The sequence below is a fragment of the Monodelphis domestica genome, chromosome X, assembly GCF_027887165.1.
Source record: "Monodelphis domestica isolate mMonDom1 chromosome X, mMonDom1.pri, whole genome shotgun sequence".
NCBI lineage: Eukaryota > Metazoa > Chordata > Mammalia > Didelphimorphia > Didelphidae > Monodelphis > Monodelphis domestica.
This window is the reverse complement of record NC_077235.1, coordinates 73450682-73471752: the sequence shown is the minus strand read 5'-3', so window position 1 is coordinate 73471752 and position 21071 is coordinate 73450682. Positions and strand designations below refer to the sequence as shown.

General features: G+C 47.5%; 2 protein-coding genes and 2 non-coding genes across 6 annotated transcripts; 1 reads left to right on the top strand and 3 right to left on the bottom strand.

The window, feature by feature from the left end:
- Positions 1 to 1055: 1055 nt before the first annotated feature.
- Positions 1056 to 5374, bottom strand: SSR4 (signal sequence receptor subunit 4). 3 transcript variants are annotated; one of them, XM_001378112.5, is made up of 6 exons: positions 5038 to 5374; positions 3683 to 3801; positions 2172 to 2246; positions 1840 to 1929; positions 1417 to 1482; positions 1056 to 1213 (listed from the first exon to the last, which is right to left on the bottom strand). In XM_001378112.5, exons 1-6 carry the CDS (start codon positions 5261 to 5263, stop codon positions 1109 to 1111), a joined length of 681 nt encoding a protein of 226 aa, XP_001378149.3. In that variant the 5' UTR covers positions 5264 to 5374; the 3' UTR covers positions 1056 to 1108. The 3 variants fall into 3 exon arrangements, with proteins under 3 accessions (XP_001378149.3, XP_007507045.2, XP_056665274.1); XM_007506983.3 differs by having other exon boundaries at positions 5011 to 5369; XM_056809296.1 differs by lacking the exon at positions 1056 to 1213 and having other exon boundaries at positions 1467 to 1603; positions 5011 to 5358.
- On the bottom strand, positions 2334 to 2469 carry LOC130456210 (small nucleolar RNA SNORA42/SNORA80 family). Its single transcript, XR_008914804.1, has one exon. It is a non-coding gene; the product is annotated as a small nucleolar RNA SNORA42/SNORA80 family (small nucleolar RNA).
- LOC130456209 (small nucleolar RNA SNORA42/SNORA80 family) lies at positions 3967 to 4104 on the bottom strand. The gene has a single exon (XR_008914803.1). It is a non-coding gene; the product is annotated as a small nucleolar RNA SNORA42/SNORA80 family (small nucleolar RNA).
- A 6662-nt stretch (positions 5375 to 12036) lies between the features above and the next one.
- IDH3G (isocitrate dehydrogenase (NAD(+)) 3 non-catalytic subunit gamma) lies at positions 12037 to 21059 on the top strand. The gene is made up of 11 exons (XM_007506986.3): positions 12037 to 12055; positions 12629 to 12726; positions 13997 to 14109; positions 15507 to 15567; positions 15666 to 15798; positions 18409 to 18542; positions 18895 to 18997; positions 19853 to 19999; positions 20100 to 20194; positions 20343 to 20403; positions 20757 to 21059. Exons 2-11 carry the CDS (start codon positions 12668 to 12670, stop codon positions 20856 to 20858), a joined length of 1008 nt encoding a protein of 335 aa, XP_007507048.3. The 5' UTR covers positions 12037 to 12055; positions 12629 to 12667; the 3' UTR covers positions 20859 to 21059.
- Positions 21060 to 21071: the final 12 nt, after the last annotated feature.

The following is a 21071-nucleotide window of genomic DNA, read 5'->3' as shown; positions in this document are numbered from 1 at the left end:
GGAGTGGAACATGACAGCCCAGCTCTGGTGATGGTAGGGGCAAATTCAGCCTCCATGTCACAGGCATTGGAAAGTAGACTGCTCTCCCTTCTCAGTTACATTATATTGGAGATGACATATGGATTGAGGTTAGCCTAATGGCTAGTCCCTGTTAAGTATAAAATTTTGATATTTTTAAAAACTTACTATCCATCTTAGAATCAATGCTGTACATTGGTTCCCAGGCAGAAGAGTGGTAAGGGCTAGGCAATGGAGGTAAGTGACTTGACCAGGGTCACACAGCTAGGAAGGGTCCAAGGCCACATTTGAACCCAGGACCTCCCTTCTAAAATGTAATTGGGGGGAGCTGGTCAGTGGATAGAGCCAGACAGAGAGATGGCCCTGAATTCAAATGCTTGAAAGGAAGAGCCTCGGGGTCCCATAGGTGGTCATTAGTGGGACCACCATTTGAACCCAAGTCTTCAGATGTCAACTCAAGTAAAAAGCCAAACCTGACCCCCTCCCCATATTTTAAGGTTCACTGATAGCAAAACTATTGACTTCACTGTCGCTCGCTTTCCTACTCTGTAAAATGAAGTGACCAGGACAGCTAAAGTGTCCAGAGCCCTTCCACGCTATGGAACATCACTGTGGAGGCTGAAAAAGCTGCAGAAGTCCTTTTAAGTCTCAGTACTGACAGAATCACAGGGTGATGGCACAATTTAACCCCTGGTAGATATCTAGAGAACAAAAAGTATGCCAATCACAGGCTGCTTTAAGGAGACCAGGAAGACTAGTAGTGACTGTCATGAATGCCCACCCAAGGACAGCCAGCCACTTTCCCAAATGATGGCTTTGACCTTGGGCTCAGAGAAACTTCTATGGTCAGCTGCCAGGGTCTACTCAACTGCCTCAAAAGGTGGAAGGGGGAAAGTGGGCTTGGAGATCTTTGGGGTTAAAATGAAAGTTCAACCCAGGGACACCAAAAGACTTCAGCCATTCTTGTAGCAGACTCTATCCTGTCAAAGCCTGGCCAAGTCATTTTCTATGCAAAATGAAGTTTTCAACTAAAGAAATGCCAGTGAAACCTTTTTATTTTGCAGGAAGAAAAATCTGGAAGGAGATTGGTTCAGGACTGAATGTTGCTTTTGGCACTGAAGGCCATATAATAGATTGCCATACCAATCATTGCAGCCAACACCTCGGTGGAGACCCAAGGCCCATTCCAAGCACCCTGAAAGAGAAAAGGAAGCAGCCAGCTAGGAGTGGGTTGGTTGGGGATTCAGGGCTATGCAGTAAGAATCAGTCATCCCCCCCTTTGGGGTAGAAGTGAAAATGCCTTTTCATCTCACTAACTTGAGAGACAAATAATAGAATTCAACCCCACCCTGCTAAAGGAAAGCTTCTAATGAGGCCTGTCTTATCCCACTCACTCACCCGGTGGTCCACGCTGACTATAAACAAGGGGCTGATGGCTGACACATCCTCATTGCTTCTCTGGGCCTAGAGTATATAGAGAGACAGTATAGGGGCTGAGCACCTTATTCATCCCTGGAAAGGAGGCAAAATGGATTGGACAGGGTCTCTGGGAGAGACCTCAAACAGCTATTGGCATGCCCCAGGTCTAGAATGTGGAAGGAAAAAAAAAGACAGGTAATTGGCATTCTTTGAATGTCAGAGGTTGCCTCTCCCAACCAAGATGGCTTATTCCTACCCCCAATGCTTCCATCGTGTACTTGGATAATCCTTATCTTATTCCACGTGCAACTAGAGCCCCCTAGCGGCCATGCCACTCCACGAAGGGTGGGTATCTGCCCAAGCTTCCCCAAGCCTTCTTTCAAGGCTTTTCTTAAGACTCACCTTTCTTAGAAGACTGTAAGATTCTTCATCAAAAAACTTGACTTCATAGGTTCCAGAATAGGCATTCTTATGTTCCAGGCTCCAAGATACCTGATATCATGGGGAATGAGAACTCTAAATAGAAACATCCCAACCTTGTGCTGCCACTTCGAGCCCCTTTGTTGGCAGGCAGTTGAGAAGTTTGCAGCAGGATAGAACTTATCCAAAATCTTGCCTCCAATCCATTTGACACCCCCCCCCTCGCTTGCAGTCTTCTTTATCCTTCCTTATCAGTTTCTGAACTTCTTCCTCTAACAGCCCAAGCTTTGCAGGAAAAAAGACTCCCCTAATACCTGATATCGTCCAACATCCTGGCCTCGAGTCACCGGAAACTGCTTTCCATTAACATCAGCATAGAGGGCCACATTCTGGGGAGCAATTGGGATAGGCAAGATGAGAGGAAGCCAGAGATGTGTGTGTGTAGAGAAGAGACATTTATAGGACAGTCAAAAGTACACTGTACCACCCATGTCAGTGCTCAAGACTTATAAATAAAGGTCTGGCAATGGTTCAGGGTGGTCGATTTTTCTGGCATGGAATTCACTATGAAAAGTCCACGGAAAAAGGACATTCATAAATCCAAAACCATGCTAGGAAAGGAACCTTGGAAACATTTGCAGGACGGGGGAAGGCAACTCTCAAGTCATAATGCATTGCCCTGTCCCACTCAGCTCTACCTCAAATCTGGATTCTAACCATCAAGCTCATAGCCGACTCCTTTGGCAGTCTAGTAAAGCATCTGGTCTCTCTTAATGTTATCTAATATTCATGGTCGAAGGAAATGCTAAGTTTTGGGCAGAGAATGGTAAAAACGAGGAGTTATGTCAAAAAGCCACCTAAGTTTTCCCAGAATCCAGCTTAAGAATCCTGGCTTTCCAGGTTCTGACATAGAAAGAAGTACTTCTTTACCCCTGAAGAACCCTCACAGGACCTTAGCAGGAATACTACCTCTCTCTGGTTGAATTTAACCTCAATTACAGCTAGAATGACATTTTGCTTGGCTAAAAGATCCTTGATATTCTCCAAGGTATCCCATAGATTTGGGTGTGCTATCTGTGGGGGTTCACTAAATGCTAATTTTGCTAAGAGGATCTATCTGCCTTGAGTCCAGCAAGGGTTCAGGGATCCATGGGGAAAAAAAAAAGATTTTTTTTGGTAACTCAGGGGGGTTTTATGTATTTAAAAACATTTGAAGAAGAAATCCAACAGTTGTCAGAAGACTGCCCGACACTAGAGTCTGAGCCATTAAAAAAAAAAAGGTGGGGGGGAGGGGGAGAGGGAAGAAGAGAACAACAGTTAGGTAAAGATAGGAGGTTCTGTGTTCATATGGCCTTAGACCCTTTTTTCCCTTGTTTCATTTTATTTTTTTAAGAATATGGTTTCTAGGTTTACATGACTCATTTTCTTTCCCTCCCTGTTCCCAGAGCCAACAAGCGCTGGGTTGTACAAATGTTGTCACTTGATACCTATTTTCCATATTACTCATTTTTACTATAGAGCAGATTTTTAAAAATCCTAAATCTCCAAGCACATACCCATATATACATGTGATGCCCTATGTTTTGCTTTTGCATTTCTATCCCTGTAAATCCTTCAGGAGTGGGCCTCAGACACTTCTTAGCTGTGTGACCCTGGCTAAGTTACTTCATTGCCTAGCTTTCACTATTCTTCTGCCTTAGATCTAGATAGAAGGTAAGGGTAACAAAAAAAGGTACATGTGAAAGAAAGCTTCTTGTCAAAGTTAAGGGATCAAGGGCTCCTGCTGCCCCATTCCAGAAAAGTTTGCTAGAAGTTCCTTTCTCACCTGTGCCCCATTCTTGCACATCAAAGAGATTTCCACGATGAAAACAGTCTCGGTGGAAATGACTGCATCAGATGTGGTATAGTAGGAAGGTGTAATCATGGGTTCAGTGCAGGGCTCCGCTGTTTGAGGGGAATAGAGAAAAGTTATTGTCATTATTGAATGCACGCTGAAGCCCCATTTTCTATTCTATTCACAACCCTGTGGGAAGCCCACAAAAGTCCAAATGGGGAAGTGTTTCCTGAATCACTTAGGTTAGGCCTTGATTAGCAACCAGGTCTTGAACATCCTGTCCTACCCACTTCAGTGCCTAAAGCCTACAGATTCAGGCCCGGCAATGGTTGGGGGTAGTCAATTTCTTTGGCATGGAATACACTATGAGAAACCCAGTTTTGAATGGATTTTCCATAAATCCAAAGCCATGCACTTTACCAGAACATGAAACAAACAAGTCAAGACCAGATTATTGGGCCTTGGGGGCTAGGCTGAGTCCTGGCTCATAATACACTCTGGGAACAACTAGTATCTAGTGAAGCTTTCTGGGCAATCAGGTCTGGAGGGTGGATTTGGGGGAGAATGAATGATAACTGTTTTTTTTTTAAACCCTTACCTTCAGGCTTGGAGTCAATATGTATTGACTCCAAGGCAGAAGAGTGGTAAGGGCTAGGCAATAGGGGTCAAGGGACTTGCCCAGGGTTCACACAGCTGGGAAGTGTCTGAGGCCAGATTTGAACCTAGGACCTCCCATCTCTAGGCCTGGCTCTCAATCCACTGAACTACCCAGCTGCCCCCCTGAAGAAGCCTAGGTGACCTCGGAAGCTCTCATTTTAAGGGGAGGAGGGGAAAACACCTGGGCCCAGGGAGGATCTTCAGGAGGGAGAAGAGTCAGGTACTATGCTCAGAGTGGGGAGGTATAAAAGTTAAATAGAGGACCCCTGAGCCGATTTGATCGGAGAGGCACCTCAGAGGCCATTTAGGCTAACGTTCTCATTTTATAGGGAAATCTGAGGCCCAGAAAAGCAATGTATGGGTGGAGGCCGGGTACTCAGGCACAACACACGTGGGAACAATTCGTGAGGAGAGGGGTCTAAAAGTTCTCGAGACTACGGTCCACCGCCTCCCTCCAGTCCACATCCGTCGCTAACATGGGAGGTAGTAATTGCGGTCACGTGGCACTAAGAGGTTGTACAGTCCTTACTGAGGGGAGGCATATCTATGAAACATTGGAGCCTTGCAGGCCCGATTGCTCGCTCCCCCCGCCGTTTCTGACCCTTCAGGCACGCTCCCTTCCCCCCCCCCCCTGCCGATCCCGAGGAAAAGGGAGGTCGCACCTCTTTCTTCCCTGCCCAGCCCGCTACCTGAGCAACCCGAGATGCCAAGAAAAAGCAGCAGCAGAAGCAGGGTCCGGCGGCTGGCGGCCGGGGCCGAAGGTAGGATGGCCGCCATTACCTCCCCCCAGCGCCGGCGGGAGAGAGAGAAAGCGAAGAGCACTGCTGGCCAATTTAAGCGGGGGAAGTCTGACCGGATGTCGTACGTAATCAGCTCCCTCGAGCCAATCAGTTGCACGTCCGCCAGGCAGCCCATTAGGAGATCTCAGCTGCAGTGGCGCAGCTCTGACGTGGCCTCTTTCCTCTGGTCGAAACCGGAGCTTAGGCAAAATGGCCGCAGCTGCCCTCCTCCCTCTGAAAGCGGAAGGAAGTGGTCCGACCCGCGCGCATGCGCATTAACATGCCCCTCCCCCGCTTTTCGATCCCACGCTCGAAACCCATTCTTACTCCGCCCTTCTCCAAATCTCGCGATAGCGGCCCACGGCTCGCGAGAGTCGGCGCGCCGAGATTCACTTTCAACTATGGCGACTAAGGTGGTAACGGCTGCGAGCAGCACCGCGAAGGCCATCTTAAAGCTAGGGGCCATTAGTCGTCCTTGGGAGGTGAGAGCGGAGGCCAGCGGCGGGAGGGGGAAAATGCCGACTCAAGGAAAAGAAACATTGGCCGCCGCCTCCTCGCGACCCCCACGACCTTAAGAGAGGCGAACGCCTGGGGCGGGGGAAAGCAGAGGGGAGGGCGCCTCATTCGTCTAGAATCCGGAAATGGGGGCGGGAATTCTCCGGAGACCTCAGCTTTGATTGGCCAAGGTAGGACGAGGGAGTCGGCTGGCGCGCCTCATTGGCCGTGGCTGCATGTGAATGGCAGGTGCAAAGGATCCGTGAACTTCACCTTGATGATGGTGGGCGTACGCTAGGGGCTTGACCCCTAGCCTCCCGGGCTTTGGGCTTCAGAAGTAGACGGATTTGCCGTTCCGCCCAAGACCCGCGAGCTGCCACCGTGTAGCGTAGTCGTAGCTAGAGTGCGCCGGCCTTGGAGACAGTAAACAAAAGGAAACACTTAAGTGCCTCTAGGCTGAGAGCTAGAAATCCCGGACTCCTGGGTTCACAGCCTTCTCTTAGCCTCGGTAGGCCCATTATCCACACCCATGGCCAGGGGCAGCTAGGTGGATAGGGAGTCAGGGTTGTCTGACCCTGGGCAAGTCACTTCACTTTCATTGCCTAGCCTTTACAGCTCTTCTGCCTTGGAACCGATATTTAGCATCTATTCTAAGACAGAAAGTAAGGACTTTTGTTATTGTTTTTAATATGGGAATTTTCATGTTACCTACAAACAAATTAATTTCTTAAAAGATAAAAGAAAGAAGAAACAGTATCGGGTTGTAGAATGGGGAGAAGAAAGAACTAATAATGAATTCCACATTCATTGAAGAACATTACCATCCATGTTGGGCTTACAGGGTATAGCTAAGATTTGGTTCCTATGGTAACTAAGGTGGTGAGGGCTGCACCTCGATGGCCATCTTTAAAGCTAGGGGCCTTTGGGAGGTGAGAGCAGAGGCCATACCTCCTAGCTGTGTGACGCTGGGCAAGTCACTTAACTTCCATTGTCTGGCCCTTACTGCTCTTCTGCCTTAGAACAAATACAGTGTTGGTTGTAAGATAGAAGGGAAGGTTTTTTTTTTTTTTTAAAGATTACCAACAGAGGGAGACATTAGGAAAGACTTCAGAGAGAAGGGAATAAAAGCAGAGCATTTAATGAGCACCATAATGGTGTTTGAATTAGCTTTAGAGGAGGATTAAGGATTCCAGAGGAGGGTAGGGTGCCTAAGAAGAAGAAAGTGGAAGGTGCAGACTAAGAATCAGTTTAACTGCCATCTTTTTCTTGGTCAGAAAGGCTCAAGAAACCACTGGGTTCACAGAATGACTGAATGTCATACTATTTTAAAACAGCAAAAATGTCCCCATTAATCAGTCTCTTGCAAGAAGCAAGAGATAACAGAATGTTGGCTTTGGAGTCAGACAACCTGAGTGCCATTCCCCATTTTGCTGCTTGATTCTACCTGACCTTAGGACGTTACTGGTGACCTCTCTGGGCCTCAGTTCCCTCATCTGTACAGTGAGACACTTAGACTAGTTGCATTTCCTTCTCAGGATACTATGAAGCTGCATTTCACAGAAAGCGTCTTGTAAACTGTAGAGTGCTATAGAAATGTAAGTTCTCTTACTATTATTGTCCTTCTTATTATTACAAATCACTGCAACATTCATTTAAGAAGTATGAATAGAACAGCTGTTCTTCTCAGTACTGCCCTAGGTAGCAGAATAAAAGGCTCTGCCCTGAAGCAGCCCAGATAACTGGGGAGGCAGCATAAACCCATGAGACCTCAAAGGAAAATGAGCAAGATAGCATCTTCTGCACCTAGTACCAGGCAACACTGAGTATGGAATATCCTGGGATGGTGGTGGTGGGATATTAAGGGAATAGGGCTATGGAAGGGAGTCTTAGGGGAGACCAGGGCCAAGAAACTGAGGCAAAGCCAGGAAGGGGCAAGAGGATCCTATTGCAGATATAACTAGAAGCAAGAATGTGACTCACTCTCACTCCCAGCAAGCACTGCCTCAGTTTCTTCATTTCTAAAATGGCATAATGATGCCTGTGGTGCCTCATGCAGGAATAAGATCAGATTGGGACTTTGCAAACCTGAAAACCGTTTTGTGAATGTCAGCTCTAACTCATAGAGTTCTTGGAAGAATCAAATGAGATTGGGGGAAAAAAGGGAGAGATGGAGAACAATGGGGGAAAGGCCAGAAGGGCTACTGCCATCAAGGACTATAGTGAAGGAGAAACATTTATGTTATTTTTTAAAATTTTATTTAGTCAATTTAGAACATTATTCCTTGGTTACAAGAATCATATTCTTTCCCTCCCTCCCCTCCCACCACCCCTTCCCGTAGCTGGGAAGGACATGTGTCCTTGATCAGAACCTATTTCCATGTTGTTGATGTGTTTACTGGGATGATCATTTAGAGTCTACATCAAAATTTTATATTATATGGATGTATATAATGACATAGTTTTGAGATGAGCAGACTTTGACCCCTGGTCTTCTCAATAAAGGAGGAGGAAAAATATCCTTGGCTGAGAGGAAGAGAATGAGGACTGGCATAGGAGACAGGAAAAGCTGTTTGAGACAGCTGCTGTCTGGGAAAGGGACTCATTCAGGGAAAATGAAAGTATTCAATTTTACTAGGGTCTTCATAAGATCTGCAGGGGGTTGCGGTTGCAAGCTTTCCAAATAGAACCTGTTGACACACAGAGTTAATTTTTAGAACATGTCTGTAAGCAACATTTTGGGGCACAAATAGCACTGTGGCTGATTCAGATGCTGGAGAAGGCATGGAGGTGAAGGGGAGAGAGGAGTAGATGGGGAAGAGGCTTGAGATCTGAGGCCCAGCTCTGTGACTGCAACTTTCTTGATTTCAGTCTCTTTTGTAAAAAGGGGGCATTCATAATAAATGGTTTCTAAAATTCTAAAATAGCTTTGACATTCTGTGATTTTAGATGTCTGCTTTCAAAGCTTTGCACAAGCCTTTCCTGATCTCCTCTGCTGCTCCCCTCCTCCCAATCTTCACACAATCCCATTTTTCTTTTGTGCAGATTTATATGTATTATCTCCCATTGAAGACTGGGAGCTCACTGAAGGCAGAGCTGCTTTGGTTTTGTCTTTGTATCCCCAGCACCTACTATAATAAATGCTCATTAGACTGATTGCCATGGACTCCAGGGGAGGCAATGTTGATGAGTGAGCTGGGTTTCAAGTTGGAGGATGTGAGTTGAAATCTCAGTCCTGTTGATTTGGGGCAAGTCATTTTACCTGTATTGCCTCAGTTTCCTCATTTGTAAAATGAGGGTAATGGATTTGAAGAGTTTCTTTTTGAATATCCCATCACCTTGGGTTAATCCCTCATCTGGGATGATGATGTTAACAATAATAATAATAATAATAATCTGTGTGTGCTAGTGCACATACTACATTAGGGTTCACAAAGCACTTTTCTCCCATTGATTGTTCCTATGAGGAATGGTGAGCAAACTGACTTTCAGAGGGTGTCAGAGCCTTAATTCAAGGCTAGACTTCTCTATTCCATTCTTCCATTGGTCTCGCAGTACTAAATTTGCTCTGAGATGTTCTTTTCTGGGTGATTTACCTGTGTACTCAGGCTTTCTGAAGATCCAGCACCTCGGCTCCCCCATGGATTAAGGGTTAGAGGAGTGGGTGGGTGGAGGAGGTGGGCAGTTTCTGATCCAGAAACAATTTCTTTGTAGTTTTGGATTACTGTTTCTATGTTTCAGGGAGACAGATCAAGGTTTGGGGTTGGCCTAGGCTGTGTGCTATAGGGTTGTGGATTTCTGTTAATGTGAGAGAACTCCCATTCCTGGAGGTTGAGCCAGCCTTTCTGTAGAGCAGGCTAGCAGCTTCTTAGGAAGGCTTCAGAGTCTCCTGACTGGGCCATTTCCCTCTTTGGACATTGCATTATTTCCTCATTGGAAAGCTGATTTCACTAACCACTGGAATGCTCTCCAAAATGTTATTTTTTACATAAAGCCTTTGCTGGCTCTACTTAAAGGCCTTACCCAGAGAATCTCTCAGCTGGAGGCCATTCAAAGGACGCTCACCGTTTTGTTAGGGAAGTGAGACTAACACATTTCAGAAATGTTCCTTGGTTTGATGGACTTCAGCCATCAGTGAACAATACAGATCAGTATATGATTAAGTGCCCTGTCACCATTGAGCATTAAGTTCTACAAAGACAAGGACTGTTTTGTTTCTTTGGGAGCTTGGTGTCCCCAGCAAGGGGCCTTCCAGGGACTAGACATAAAAGAATTGTTTGAATCAAATAATACCTACTGATTTGCTTCTAGTATAGAGGTATGTATGTACACCCCAAGAAAGGCAGGTTGCAAGTGTTAAATGGCTTCTGAGTGCCACACCTAGTAAGATGTAGCAGAGGAAGGGGAGAACCTGGCCATTCTTACTCTCTTGAATAAATGGGTAAACTAAGGTAAGCCACAACCTCTAATTGAAGTCTGGCTGTTTCCCCTCATTGGTGAGTGTGTAAGATAGAGAATTGAGAACGAGTAGATCAGAACCAGACCCAAACTCTGAGGAGAACTTGCTGATTGTTTTTGGTGAGCCACTAGGCCTCAAGATCCTGAGGGAGTCATTCTCCAGGGGATACTGGACAACTGTAGGGCATGTGTTTACAGTTACCTTGAGCTTAGCTGATCTCAAATCCTTTCTCTTGGGTCTTAGCTTGTCATGTGATTTATTCTCCAATTAACTTCCTAATTGCTTCTAATTGGCTTTGCTTATCTTGGCCTGATTTTTTTGTTTGTTTCTTGAACTGGGCTTGGGGATCCAATAAACTCAAGGAGGATGGAGGTAAATGCTTACTTGGCTAACCCGGGCAGGAAAGAATTCATTGGCTTTGTTAGGGCCAGGCCAGCAAATTTTCCTTTGCAAAAACCAAGAGAGAACCTGACCTGATGGGTATTCTGGCCTTAGATCCTCTCCATCTCTGATTACAGGGATGGGAGGAGGGGATGAAGGGAAGACCAGGAGACAGGTGGTAGGTTGACCTGCCAGGGCAGAGGCATCTTCCCTGTTGTAGACTATTCTGATCTCAGAGAACTGGGCAGCCCTGCCCCCTACTCTGCCTTCCCAACATCCTTGAAATGAGCAGTTCCCTTTCATTCGCCACTGGTGGACCAATCCAGAACTGGTGTAGTTTGTGTCCAGCCTTTTGGGGTAGGTGGAGTAGGGGTGGGGAATAAAGCCTCAAGCAGTGGAGCCCTGGGGCTCTAAGGAGTTTATAATCTATGTGTGCTCCACCTTTTAAAGTTAACCCCAGATATGAAAAGGGGCTATTTATTTTATTTTTTATTAAGAGATTTTATTTTTACCAGTTACGTGTAATAACAAATTTCCACATATGTTTTCTGAAGTTATATGATCCAGACTGTCTCCCCCACTCATGGAGCTGGGTTATACATGTATTATCATAGGGCTATTTATTTTAGAAAAGAAAGGAAAGAAACGACCATAGTCCTGCCACCTGCTAGCTGGACAAGCCTCTGTGAGCTTTCCTTTTCTTACCCGTAAGATGGGGATGAATAAGTTGGACTGTTTATTTCTTGGTGTGCAAAGAAGGGGCTTTGTAACCCTCAAAATGCTGTGGAATCCAGAGTTGTTATTACTCTGTTATCCTAGGTCTGGGCCCCCAGTAGGGACTCCCTTTATAAAGCCTTGATGTTTTCCTTTCCAACAAAATTGGTCTTTGTACCCATCTAGGGCACAGCACACTTACACTACCTAAATATGTTTGGGTAACTGGGTCCAAAAAGGTGGGCAGCTAGGTGGCACCCCTGAGCCTCAATTCCTCTAATAGGGCATGGCATGGTGGGTAATGGAAGCTTGGGTCTGGTTTTTGTTTTCCAGGTTTTAGGTACCCGGGAGGCCAGCTGGAGGGGCTTCTCCTCAGTAAGTGCCTGTCTTGCGTGTGTGCAAATTCTCTTTGCCTCAGTCCTTCTGGGTGCCCGCTGAGCTGTCAACAGCCTCCAGGGGTCCTGCTCCCCCCCACTCCCTTTGCCCTCCCTTTTCTCCCCCGCAGCACGCTTGACAGGGGCTTCCAAGGAGGTGGCTCAAATCCTCCCAGGGTTTCCACTTAGAGTGGGGCTGGGCCCCCCTCCCGGGCCCACCTCTCATCTATCCCAGGCTGCCCCTCAAAGAGCCCTACCTCCCCTTGCCTTGCCCTGCCCCCTGCTGTGCAGGGCCAGCCAGTGTTGAATGGGGAGGGGAGGAGAGGAGGCCCTATGCCAGGGAGCAGCAGCCTTGATGAGCCCCATCCCCACCCCCCAGGTGGTCAGCAGCAGCAGCTAGGCCTTGCAGGGCAACCACTCTAACTTCTACCATTTTGTCTTTTCCCTTTTCACACCATCCATCTTTTGGCCTTGTTTTTCCTGTTCCGGGCACTAGCAGCAAACAATCGTGAGTATTGTTTTTCCTGCTTTTGGTTGGAGATGGGTTTTGAGGAGGCATAGGGTCATATCTGCCATTACCCACCCTAGTTCCCATCAGCTCCTTTCTCTGCCTTCCCCAGGTGCCCAGCCTGGCTTCTCTCCACACTCTCATTATTCCTCTTTAGTGATAGGGGAGGCCAGGCAGAACTTGGCTCAGAATTGTCCCCTATGGGGAGTGTGGTGGGCACTTCAATGGGCAGGGCACCGCCTTCTCCCATGGGAACAGAAGGGTGGTGGCAAAAACTGGTGTTCTGTTGCCAGCATATGCACAGATGGTCTAGGTGTGCCCTGATGATGGACTCTCAACCCTTGGGGTGGATGGGGTGGGAAACCTCGGCCTAAAAGCAAAGCCCAAGGCTAGAACCATTCTGGTGTCTCTACCCTAGCCTCTGTACCATCCATTCCCACGTATCTGCTAATGGATAGATTCTGCATTCTTCCAATCCAGGTCAGGGTCTGGTTCCTAATGATAGAGGGTAAGGGGTAATGGCTGCCAGACATCCCTAAGTATTCCCTTAACTCCTTGACTTCCTTTCCACAGCCTCCATCCGCCAAGTATGGAGGCCGACACACCGTGACCATGATTCCTGGCGATGGCATTGGGCCGGAGCTCATGCTACATGTCAAATCTGTGTTCAGGTATGGGATTGACCCTCTTCCCCTTCCCATCCCCATCCCTTTTCTCAGTGCTTTTACCTGCTGTCCTCTGCTCAGATTGAGCTTTGCTACTTTGCATAGTTTGGACTACAGTAGAGCTGGCAGGGCCCTCTGATCCAACGAAGTTGGTGGGGAGATGGCTAAGCCAAGGCCCAGGGAGTGGTTGAGACTAGAGCTCAATCTAGGGGCTTGAGATTCCCAGGGCTCTGAGAAGCTGGCTGTCCCGAAGATCTCCTGGCATCCAGTAGGGATGGTATTGAGTAGCAGTTCCATGTTTGGGGAGTGCTTTAGACCTTCCTCATTAAGGACATTGGGATATAAGGGAAAGGACATTGGTCTAACAAACCATACAAGGAGCTGGCTTCTCGGCCTGACCGTCTGTCATCTTGTGACATCATCTTGTCATCTTGGACATCACTTCTCCTTTAGGCTCATTTCCACTGTGTGTCAAATGTGTAGCTTAGACAGGATGAGTTCTCAGCCCCTATAATGAAGGTACATTTGACAGATGAGGGAATTGAGGCACAGAGGATTCTATTTTTTTAAACCCATACCTTCTGATTTAGATTCAACACTGAATTTTGGTTCCAAGGCAGAAGAACTGTAAAGACTAGACAGTGGGGGTTAAGTGACTCGCCCATAGTCCCACAGCTAGGAAGTGTCTGAGGCCAGGTTTTTACCCAGGACCTTCCATCTCCAGACCTGGCTCTCTATCCACTGAGCCACCTGGCTGTATGAAATCCTTTGGTGAAGATTGAACAATCTCTGTCCCTTCCTTCTCCCTGAGCCCCCTCAATTAACCTGCTTTTGAGTAAAATGGGATTTTTCATAATCAAGTATGGTTAGAGCAGGAGGCACCTGTTGGGGTGTCAGTTTGCTTTGTTTCCATATTTCTTAGCTCACTCTGCTTGACACATGGCTTCAAGGCAGGTACTGGGCAGTGGCATTTTGCAAAGCCTTCTGAGCACCTTCTCTATTGTTCAGGGTGTAGCCTCTGCTTTACCCTGATGGGAGCAGAAAGACCTTGATTTCAGAGGGCCCCAAACTACTTTAAAGCAGAGAAAGAGTGATCAGGGGGGAATTTGAAGAACCTTGAAGGTTAGAGAGGGCCAAACTGATGGCCCTGGACAGTGGGCTTCCTGGTTATCTGGTAATTCCTATGGGGGATTGGGTTGAGTCTCTGGGTTAGAGAAAGGGGAGTTTGTCGAGCTGGGGGAGTCAGCTAGTGTTGGCCACTCTTTCTTGACCTCAGACATGCCTGTGTGCCTGTGGATTTTGAAGAGGTCCAGGTGAACTCAAATGCTGATGAGGAAGACATCCGCAATGCCATCATGGCCATCCGACGAAATCGTGTAGCTTTGAAGGGTAAGCCTCATCCTTGAGTGTGAATATGCTTGGGGGGTAGAATGGGGAGGTGAACCCCACCCCTTTCCCTTGGGAGGGGGATAGCACAGTTAGGGGGGCGGGCAGCAGGACTCCTGGGTTCCGTTCCCAGGACTCTGATAAGGAGGCTGAGAATCTCAAGTTGGGAGGGAGCTTATTGGTTATCTGTTTGAGATAAGAAGTTCCTTAAGGTCGGGGATTGTTAGATTACATCCAGAGCCCAGGGCCCTGCATGTGGGAGATGCTTTCTTGAATCTCCCATTGAGTATAGGAATCACCTCTGTAGCATTTTTCTGAAGGTGGGGAACTCCCCACCTATTCCATCAGGGACACATCTGGATTGTGTCTATAGTCTGCCCACTGGGGCCAACCTTGTTCCCTTTTACATGTGACAACTCTTTGAACATATATACATTTTTAACCCTTAACTTCCATCTTAGAATCCATTCTAGTATTGGTTCCAAGGCAGAAAATCAGTAAAGGTTAGGCAATGGGGATTGAGTGACTAGGTCACCCACCTAGGAAGAGTGTGAGGTCAGATTGGAACCCAGGAGCTCCCATCTCTAGGCCTGGCTCTCAATCCACTGAGCCACCTCACTGTCCCAGTCCTTTGAATATTGAAAGACAGAGCTGGTATTTCTCCTAGGTCTTCCCTTCTATTGGCTGAATGTCCCCATATCTTCCAACTCCTCTTGGTGTAATCTCTGCTTCAGAGCCTGCCCTCCCCTGCTCTGCCTTCCTCTGAACTTTAAAGCAAGGGGACTCGTACCTTCCTTGTTTGAGCCGAGATGTTTCTATTAATAGAGCCTCGGATTTCCTTCATTTTCTTGGCAGTCAGGATGCATTGACTCATACTGAGCTTGTAGTCAGAGAAAGTCCCTAAGTCCTAGAACTGTTGTCAAGCCTAATCTGCCTCATCCTGTCTTCTATTCCTTTCCTTTTTTTACTCTAAGTGACAGGAATTTACATTGATCTGGGGAAACTCTACCTCATAATCCCTGCCTATAGGGAGTATAGGGATCCTGGTTCCCTAGGCCCCTGGAAGCAATACCCTAGCCCTCTTCAAAGCCAAACAGGACCTGGAGCTACCTGGGAAGAAAATGCCCTTAAAGAAAGCAGTCAGTGCCCAGATAGTTTAGAACTCACCCTTCTTCAGCAGTTACTTGGTGCAGGAGCATTTCTTTTCCCCCCACTTTGAGAAGAGAAAGAGAGAAATTTCAAAGCTAGACCTCTAACCTTCAGGAAGTAGTTTAGTAGAAGTAGCATTTGGTGAATCATGGAAACCGGAAAAATAAAAAAAAGTAGCATTTGGTTCCATTGGTGGCTTCTTGCTCTGGTGACCTTTACCCCAAGTCCACTCTCTTGCTTGTATTCCCCAGGAAATATTGAAACCAACCATAATCTGCCACCATCCTATAAATCCCGTAACAACATTCTTCGGTAAGAGCCACCACCGTCATGACAAAGGGCATGGGGGAAATGTTGGTGGCTTCCTGCCAGATATATGGACTCTCTCTTTCCTCTCCCTTTATCTCTAGCACCAGCTTAGACCTCTATGCCAATGTCATCCACTGTAAGAGTCTGCCAGGGGTGGTGACTCGCCACAAAGACATAGACATCCTCATCGTGAGGGAGAACACAGAGGGAGAGTATAGCAGCCTGGAACATGAGGTGAGACCTCTTCCCCCATCCCTTCCATTCCTAGCTAGTCCAGTTTGTCACTGGATCTAGCCTCAGCTGTACTGATGGAAACCTGGTTTCTGATCTTGGGAGCTCCTGCTAGGTTTTGGGAAATGACTCCTCCATTTAGAATCCAGCCAGGTGATAAGTGAAGTCTTTAATGAGTTCTCTACAGACAGTCATAGAATATTAGTGGACCTTAGTGATCATCTCAACCCCAACCCCAACCATCCCAGGAGGCATAACTAGTGAGAGTCTCCTTTCTTCTCCAGTTCTGTAAGTTCATCTTCTTTATCAGAACTGTAGAGAAAGAGATACACACAGAGAGACCCTCCTTCCATGGGTATGTACTGCTTTCACAGTATTCCCAAAGTCTGGTAAGCTTGGCATCTTTTAGGCTTGGCAGATTGAAACCAGAGACTCACAGATTCTTCTCTACAAAAGAAGTTAAACCTGCCAAACAAGCCGAAATATGATCAATTCATGTTTAAAGGAGAACTCAAACAACAACAACAACAAACAAACCCTGGAGCAGTTGGGTGGCTCGGTGGATTGAGAGCCAGGCCTAGAGATGGGAGATCCTAGGTTCAAATCTGGACTCAGAGACGTTCCAGCTGTGTGACCCTGGGCAAGTCACTTGACTTGCCTAACCCTTACCATTCTTCTGCCTTGGAACTAGTAAACAGTGTTGATTCTAAGATGGAAGGTAAGGCCTTACTTTCCATCTTGGAATCAACACTACATATTAGTTCTAAGGCAGAAGAGTAGTAAGGGCTGGACAATGGGGGTTATGACTTGTCCAGGGTCACACACACTAAGCTAAGCTAAGTCTGAGGTCATATTTGAACCCAGTGCCTTGCATCTCCAAACCTGGCTCTCTATCCACTGAGCCACCTAACTGCCCCCAAGAGAACTCATTTTTACTGTTTACCAAAAGGAGAAAGAGGTCTAGCAGATAATTATTGCCTGAGAAACTGGGCTTCCACAACTAAGTCACACTTAGCTCCATCATTGTTAAAAGCCAGTGGGCATGGAAGGGACAATAGTTTTCAAGGAAAGACCCTCCCAAACCTAGGTTAGAACACTGTATCCAAAGATACAAACTCCAGGGACCTTGCCCACGACACCACTGACCTCCAGCAGCGGTGTGGATTTAGGATTTAGGAGTGTGGGTTTAGATAGCAAAAAGATGACTTCTGAGTGGGAGCCCTGTGGAACATACCTCCAGGCTCGAGATTGGGTCTGAAGCTGCAAAGATAGGCTGAAGGGGGACCCTGGCTAGGACTTTTCAGCCTTATCTGGGGCTTTTGCAACTCAGAAGGAACCATCCTGATGTTTGGTGTAGTAGTGATGCACCCACTATCTTCTGTGTTCTTTTAGATGTCTTTCTGTCCCAGTTTGGCCTTGCCAACATTTTGTTTCTCTTTTAAGTCAGTCGCCTACACAAAAGAGCATGTGAACTAGTTAAATTTCCTCAAGGCCTGAAAGAAGAACATTCTGTATAAGGACAGCCTTATGGGGACACTTTGTAGACTTCGGCCAAATTCTGGGCTGGGCAGTGCACGTTGGACACGCTCTGCTCTGCTGATCCTGATTTTTTTTTCATCTTCTCTTGATTGTCCGTACAGTGTGGTCCCCAAATTGTCAATTAATGTAAATCTTGATGCTATCTCAAGAGTCTACATATAGGGAGGAAAACAATTCTGATCATACCACTTTTTATGAAACTGTGACATTAGGCCTTCCGACTGCCCCTAGATTCTCTATGTGAGCCTGATTCAGAGCCAGATAGGCCTTCAGTATGTCTCTTGTGAACGGCGGGATGGATCCTTATGAAAGCCACCTGTCTGGAGCTGCCCATTGAATTAGGAGCAGAGCCAGTAGCCATGTCTCTTGACCTTTCATTCTGGGCTGTTTTGGTAGGGCTCAGCTGGTGGGCGTGGGGCAGGTAGAGAGACAAGGAACCCACATGACCCAGCAGCCATTTTCTTTGTTGTGGTGGTGGTTTTTTCCCTTTTTTTCTTTTAACAGACCTACTAGAACTGCAATAGCCCCAATGATTGTTAGTTTTCAGAGCAGACCTTGGACATTGGGGATGCTCCTCTTTGAGGAGGGCTTTTAGAGTCTAATAGGTGATTATTAATGGCCTTGTTGGGGATAGATCTTAGTCCTTTGAGTGTGAGGAGATCGGGCTTGAAGAGTATGAACCTTTTGGAGGTATATGCAGGGTTCTCAGAAAGGAACTGACTGCTTCCTTCTTGAGTCCCTAAACCAGCTCTCTAAGGAAGATTCCAATGAGGCAGCCTCCAGGGATCAGTGTGCCGTGAGGCCACAGCTTGTAGGTATGGAGAAATCGATTCCAGTAAGTCAGTTTACAAAGCCAGTCTTACTCCAAGCAATGAGCTGAGACTCACTGAGCCTCTGATGCAGAAGTTTCATCTTCTCCATCTAGCATGGGAGTGAGTACCCAGGCTCTGTAGGCCCTTAAATCAGCTAAGAAGTAGATGAGGTTGATGCCCCCCACCCTCCCCACCCCCGTGTGGAGCAGAAGACTTCCTAAGGGAAAGATAATCACCCACCCCTACCCTTTTACCCCCACAGAGTGTTTCAGGTGTGGTGGAAAGCCTGAAGATCATTACTAAGGCCAAGTCCCTGCGCATTGCCGAGTATGCTTTCCGGCTGGCCCAGGAAACCGGGCGCAAGAAAGTGACCGCCGTGCACAAAGCCAATATCATGTAGGGATGTGGGACTGGGGTGGGGGTGGAGGTTGATGATAACTGATTCATTTATACCTCTCTCCCCTCTCCTCCATTACTCCTTTCATGCTATTTCTCCCCATCTCTCCATCTCCTTTCCCCTGATCATAGAACCCACTGAAAGATCTAGTCCAACATCCTCATTTTACAGATGGGGAAACTTGAGTCCCAGAGGGAAAGGGATTGCCCAAGGTCACACAGCAAGCTGGTTGCAGAACCAGGACTAGAATCCAGGTCTCCTGTTCCCATCCTGTGTGCTTTTATCACTCTATACCACTTCACCAAATGTTCTTGTTTTTGTGATCCACCAAGCTTTCTGCCTCTCTCATAGGAAATTGGGAGATGGCCTCTTCCTCCAGTGCTGTAAGGAGGTTGCTTCAGGTTATCCAAACATCACTTTTGAGAGTATGATTGTGGACAACACCACGATGCAGGTACCAGAGCCCAGCCCACCCAGCTAGCCTCAGCTTAACTGCTGCCTCCTTTCCCACCTCCGGATGTAGAGATATATAAACTTAATGCCTCAGCACTGTGCCGGGGGAAAAAGCCAGTAATTCTGCCAAAGCAGATAAATCCTGGCCCTTAGAAGGCAGAACTGGAAGAGACCATAGGGATGTTAGACCAACTCCTTGGTTCTGTAGGGGAGGCTGCTGGAGCCCAAAGCATGCTGGACGGCTGTTCAGGGTTAGGCCCAACTCTGCCACTTGCTACCTGGGTGGCTTTGAGGAAGCCCCTCAGCTGAGCTTAGATAAGTTTGAAGGGCAGTAGTCTGAACCTGCTTTTCCCAACTAAACCATGATTCATTTGGGTGGGGGCCCTTTGACATTTGGGTTTTGTTTTTTAGACTAGTGCTATATTTGAATTTATTTTTTAAACCCATACCTTGGTCTTAAAATTGAAACAAGTATTGGTTCCAAGTCAGAAGAGTGGTAAGGACTAAGTACTGGGGGTTAAATGACTTGCCCAGGATCACCCAGATAGGAGGTGCCTGAGGCCAGAACCCAGAACTTGCCATCTCCTCTTTAGGCCTGGCTCTCTATCCACTGAGGCACCAAGCCACCCTGCCAGTGCTATATTTTAGTCACCATGGTCCTGGGGGTGGGGAAGGGAGAATTGAGCTTTCTTGATTTCCATATGCCCCCACCTCTGCTTGCTGTTGTCCCTTGATGTTGTTTTCCCTGTGCAGTCCCTTAGGAAGTCCAGCAAGACTTGTGTGCTTGGCCCCAGGGTTCTTCTGTACATTGGGTACTGGGCATGTGTAGTCTCTCTGACCCAAGCTCTTTCCACAGCTGGTATCTCGGCCCCAGCAGTTTGATGTCATGGTGATGCCCAATCTTTATGGCAACATTGTCAACAATGTCTGTGCTGGCCTAGTCGGGGGCCCGGGCCTTGTGGCTGGGGCAAATTATGGGCATGTATATGCAGTCTTTGAGACGGTGAGTGGCTAGGATTGAATTGGGAAGGGGTGGAGAGAAGTAGCTGGAATTGTTCCCTTCACACCCCTGCCCCCCCCCTCCTCCCCCCATCTTCTTCCAGGCGACCCGGAACACAGGTAAAAGCATTGCCAATAAGAACATCGCTAACCCTACGGCCACCCTGCTGGCCAGCTGCATGATGCTGGACCATCTAAAGTAAGTGGGCCTCATTCTTGGACCTTCTTGTTTTGGGCAAAGGGTGGGACGGGGTGGGGCATTCAGGGTCTCTGTCTCCCCTCTATCCTGTGCCCGAGGACCTGCCAGAGACCTGAGCTCTCTCTGTCCCCCATCTCATTTGTCGCAGGCTCCACTCCTACGCCAGCTCAATCCGGAAGGCTGTCCTGGCATCAATGGACAATGAAAATGTGAGGCTCTCGAGACCTCTTGGTGGGGTGGGGGACCAATAAGGCTCTGGTTACAGAACAGAACTTTTGAAGCTACCTCTTGCCCTCCATGTTTTGTCTTCAACTTTAGTTAAAGTAGCAAATCTGTGGGTTTGAATCTGAGAACTGTAGCTCCAATCCCAACTCCGTCCTTGTGCCAGGTGTTGGTATGGTTTTCTTGGTGGTTTGGCACTCTGAAGCCCAGCTGTTTCCATGTTTTCTGTACAGACTGCCTTAGCTCTGAAGGCAACTCAGCGCTTTGGGCCTCTTGTCTCACTGGTGGCAGGGGAGGGACCGGGACCCTGTCAGTTGCCCATTTGGGGTTCTCTTCCTAGATGCACACCCCAGACATCGGGGGCCAAGGCACCACCTCAGAAGCTATCCAGGACATCATCCGCCACATCAGAGTCATCAATGGACAGGCCATGGACATCTAGCTCTTGGACACCTACCTGCCTGCAAGGAGAAGCTCCCCCTCCTCACCCCTCCAGTTGTGCTCCTATTTATTGGCCCCCCAATAACCGTTTGCCAGACAGGAAATTGAGTCTGGACATAGATTACCTCCTTCCTCATCCCAAATGTGCTTCCCATTCCCATTGCTTCATAGCATCTGAAATAAACAGCTGTATCCTCCTCCATCTTGCCTGGGT

Coding starts and splice junctions, on each gene's coding strand:
- IDH3G (XM_007506986.3), top strand. CDS start 12,668: ATGATTCCTGGCGATGGCATTGGGCCGGAGCTCATGCTACATGTCAAA. Junction 20,000..20,099: donor TATATGCAGTCTTTGAGACG/GTGAGTGGCTAG, acceptor ATCTTCTTCCAG/GCGACCCGGAACACAGGTAA. Junction 20,404..20,756: donor CATCAATGGACAATGAAAAT/GTGAGGCTCTCG, acceptor TTCTCTTCCTAG/ATGCACACCCCAGACATCGG.
- SSR4 (XM_007506983.3), bottom strand. CDS start 5,263: ATGGGCTGCCTGGCGGACGTGCAACTGATTGGCTCGAGGGAGCTGATT. Junction 3,802..5,010: donor GCTGGGCAGGGAAGAAAGAG/GTGCGACCTCCC, acceptor CCCCTCAAACAG/CGGAGCCCTGCACTGAACCC. Junction 1,930..2,171: donor AGGATGTTGGACGATATCAG/GTATTAGGGGAG, acceptor CCATGATATCAG/GTATCTTGGAGCCTGGAACA.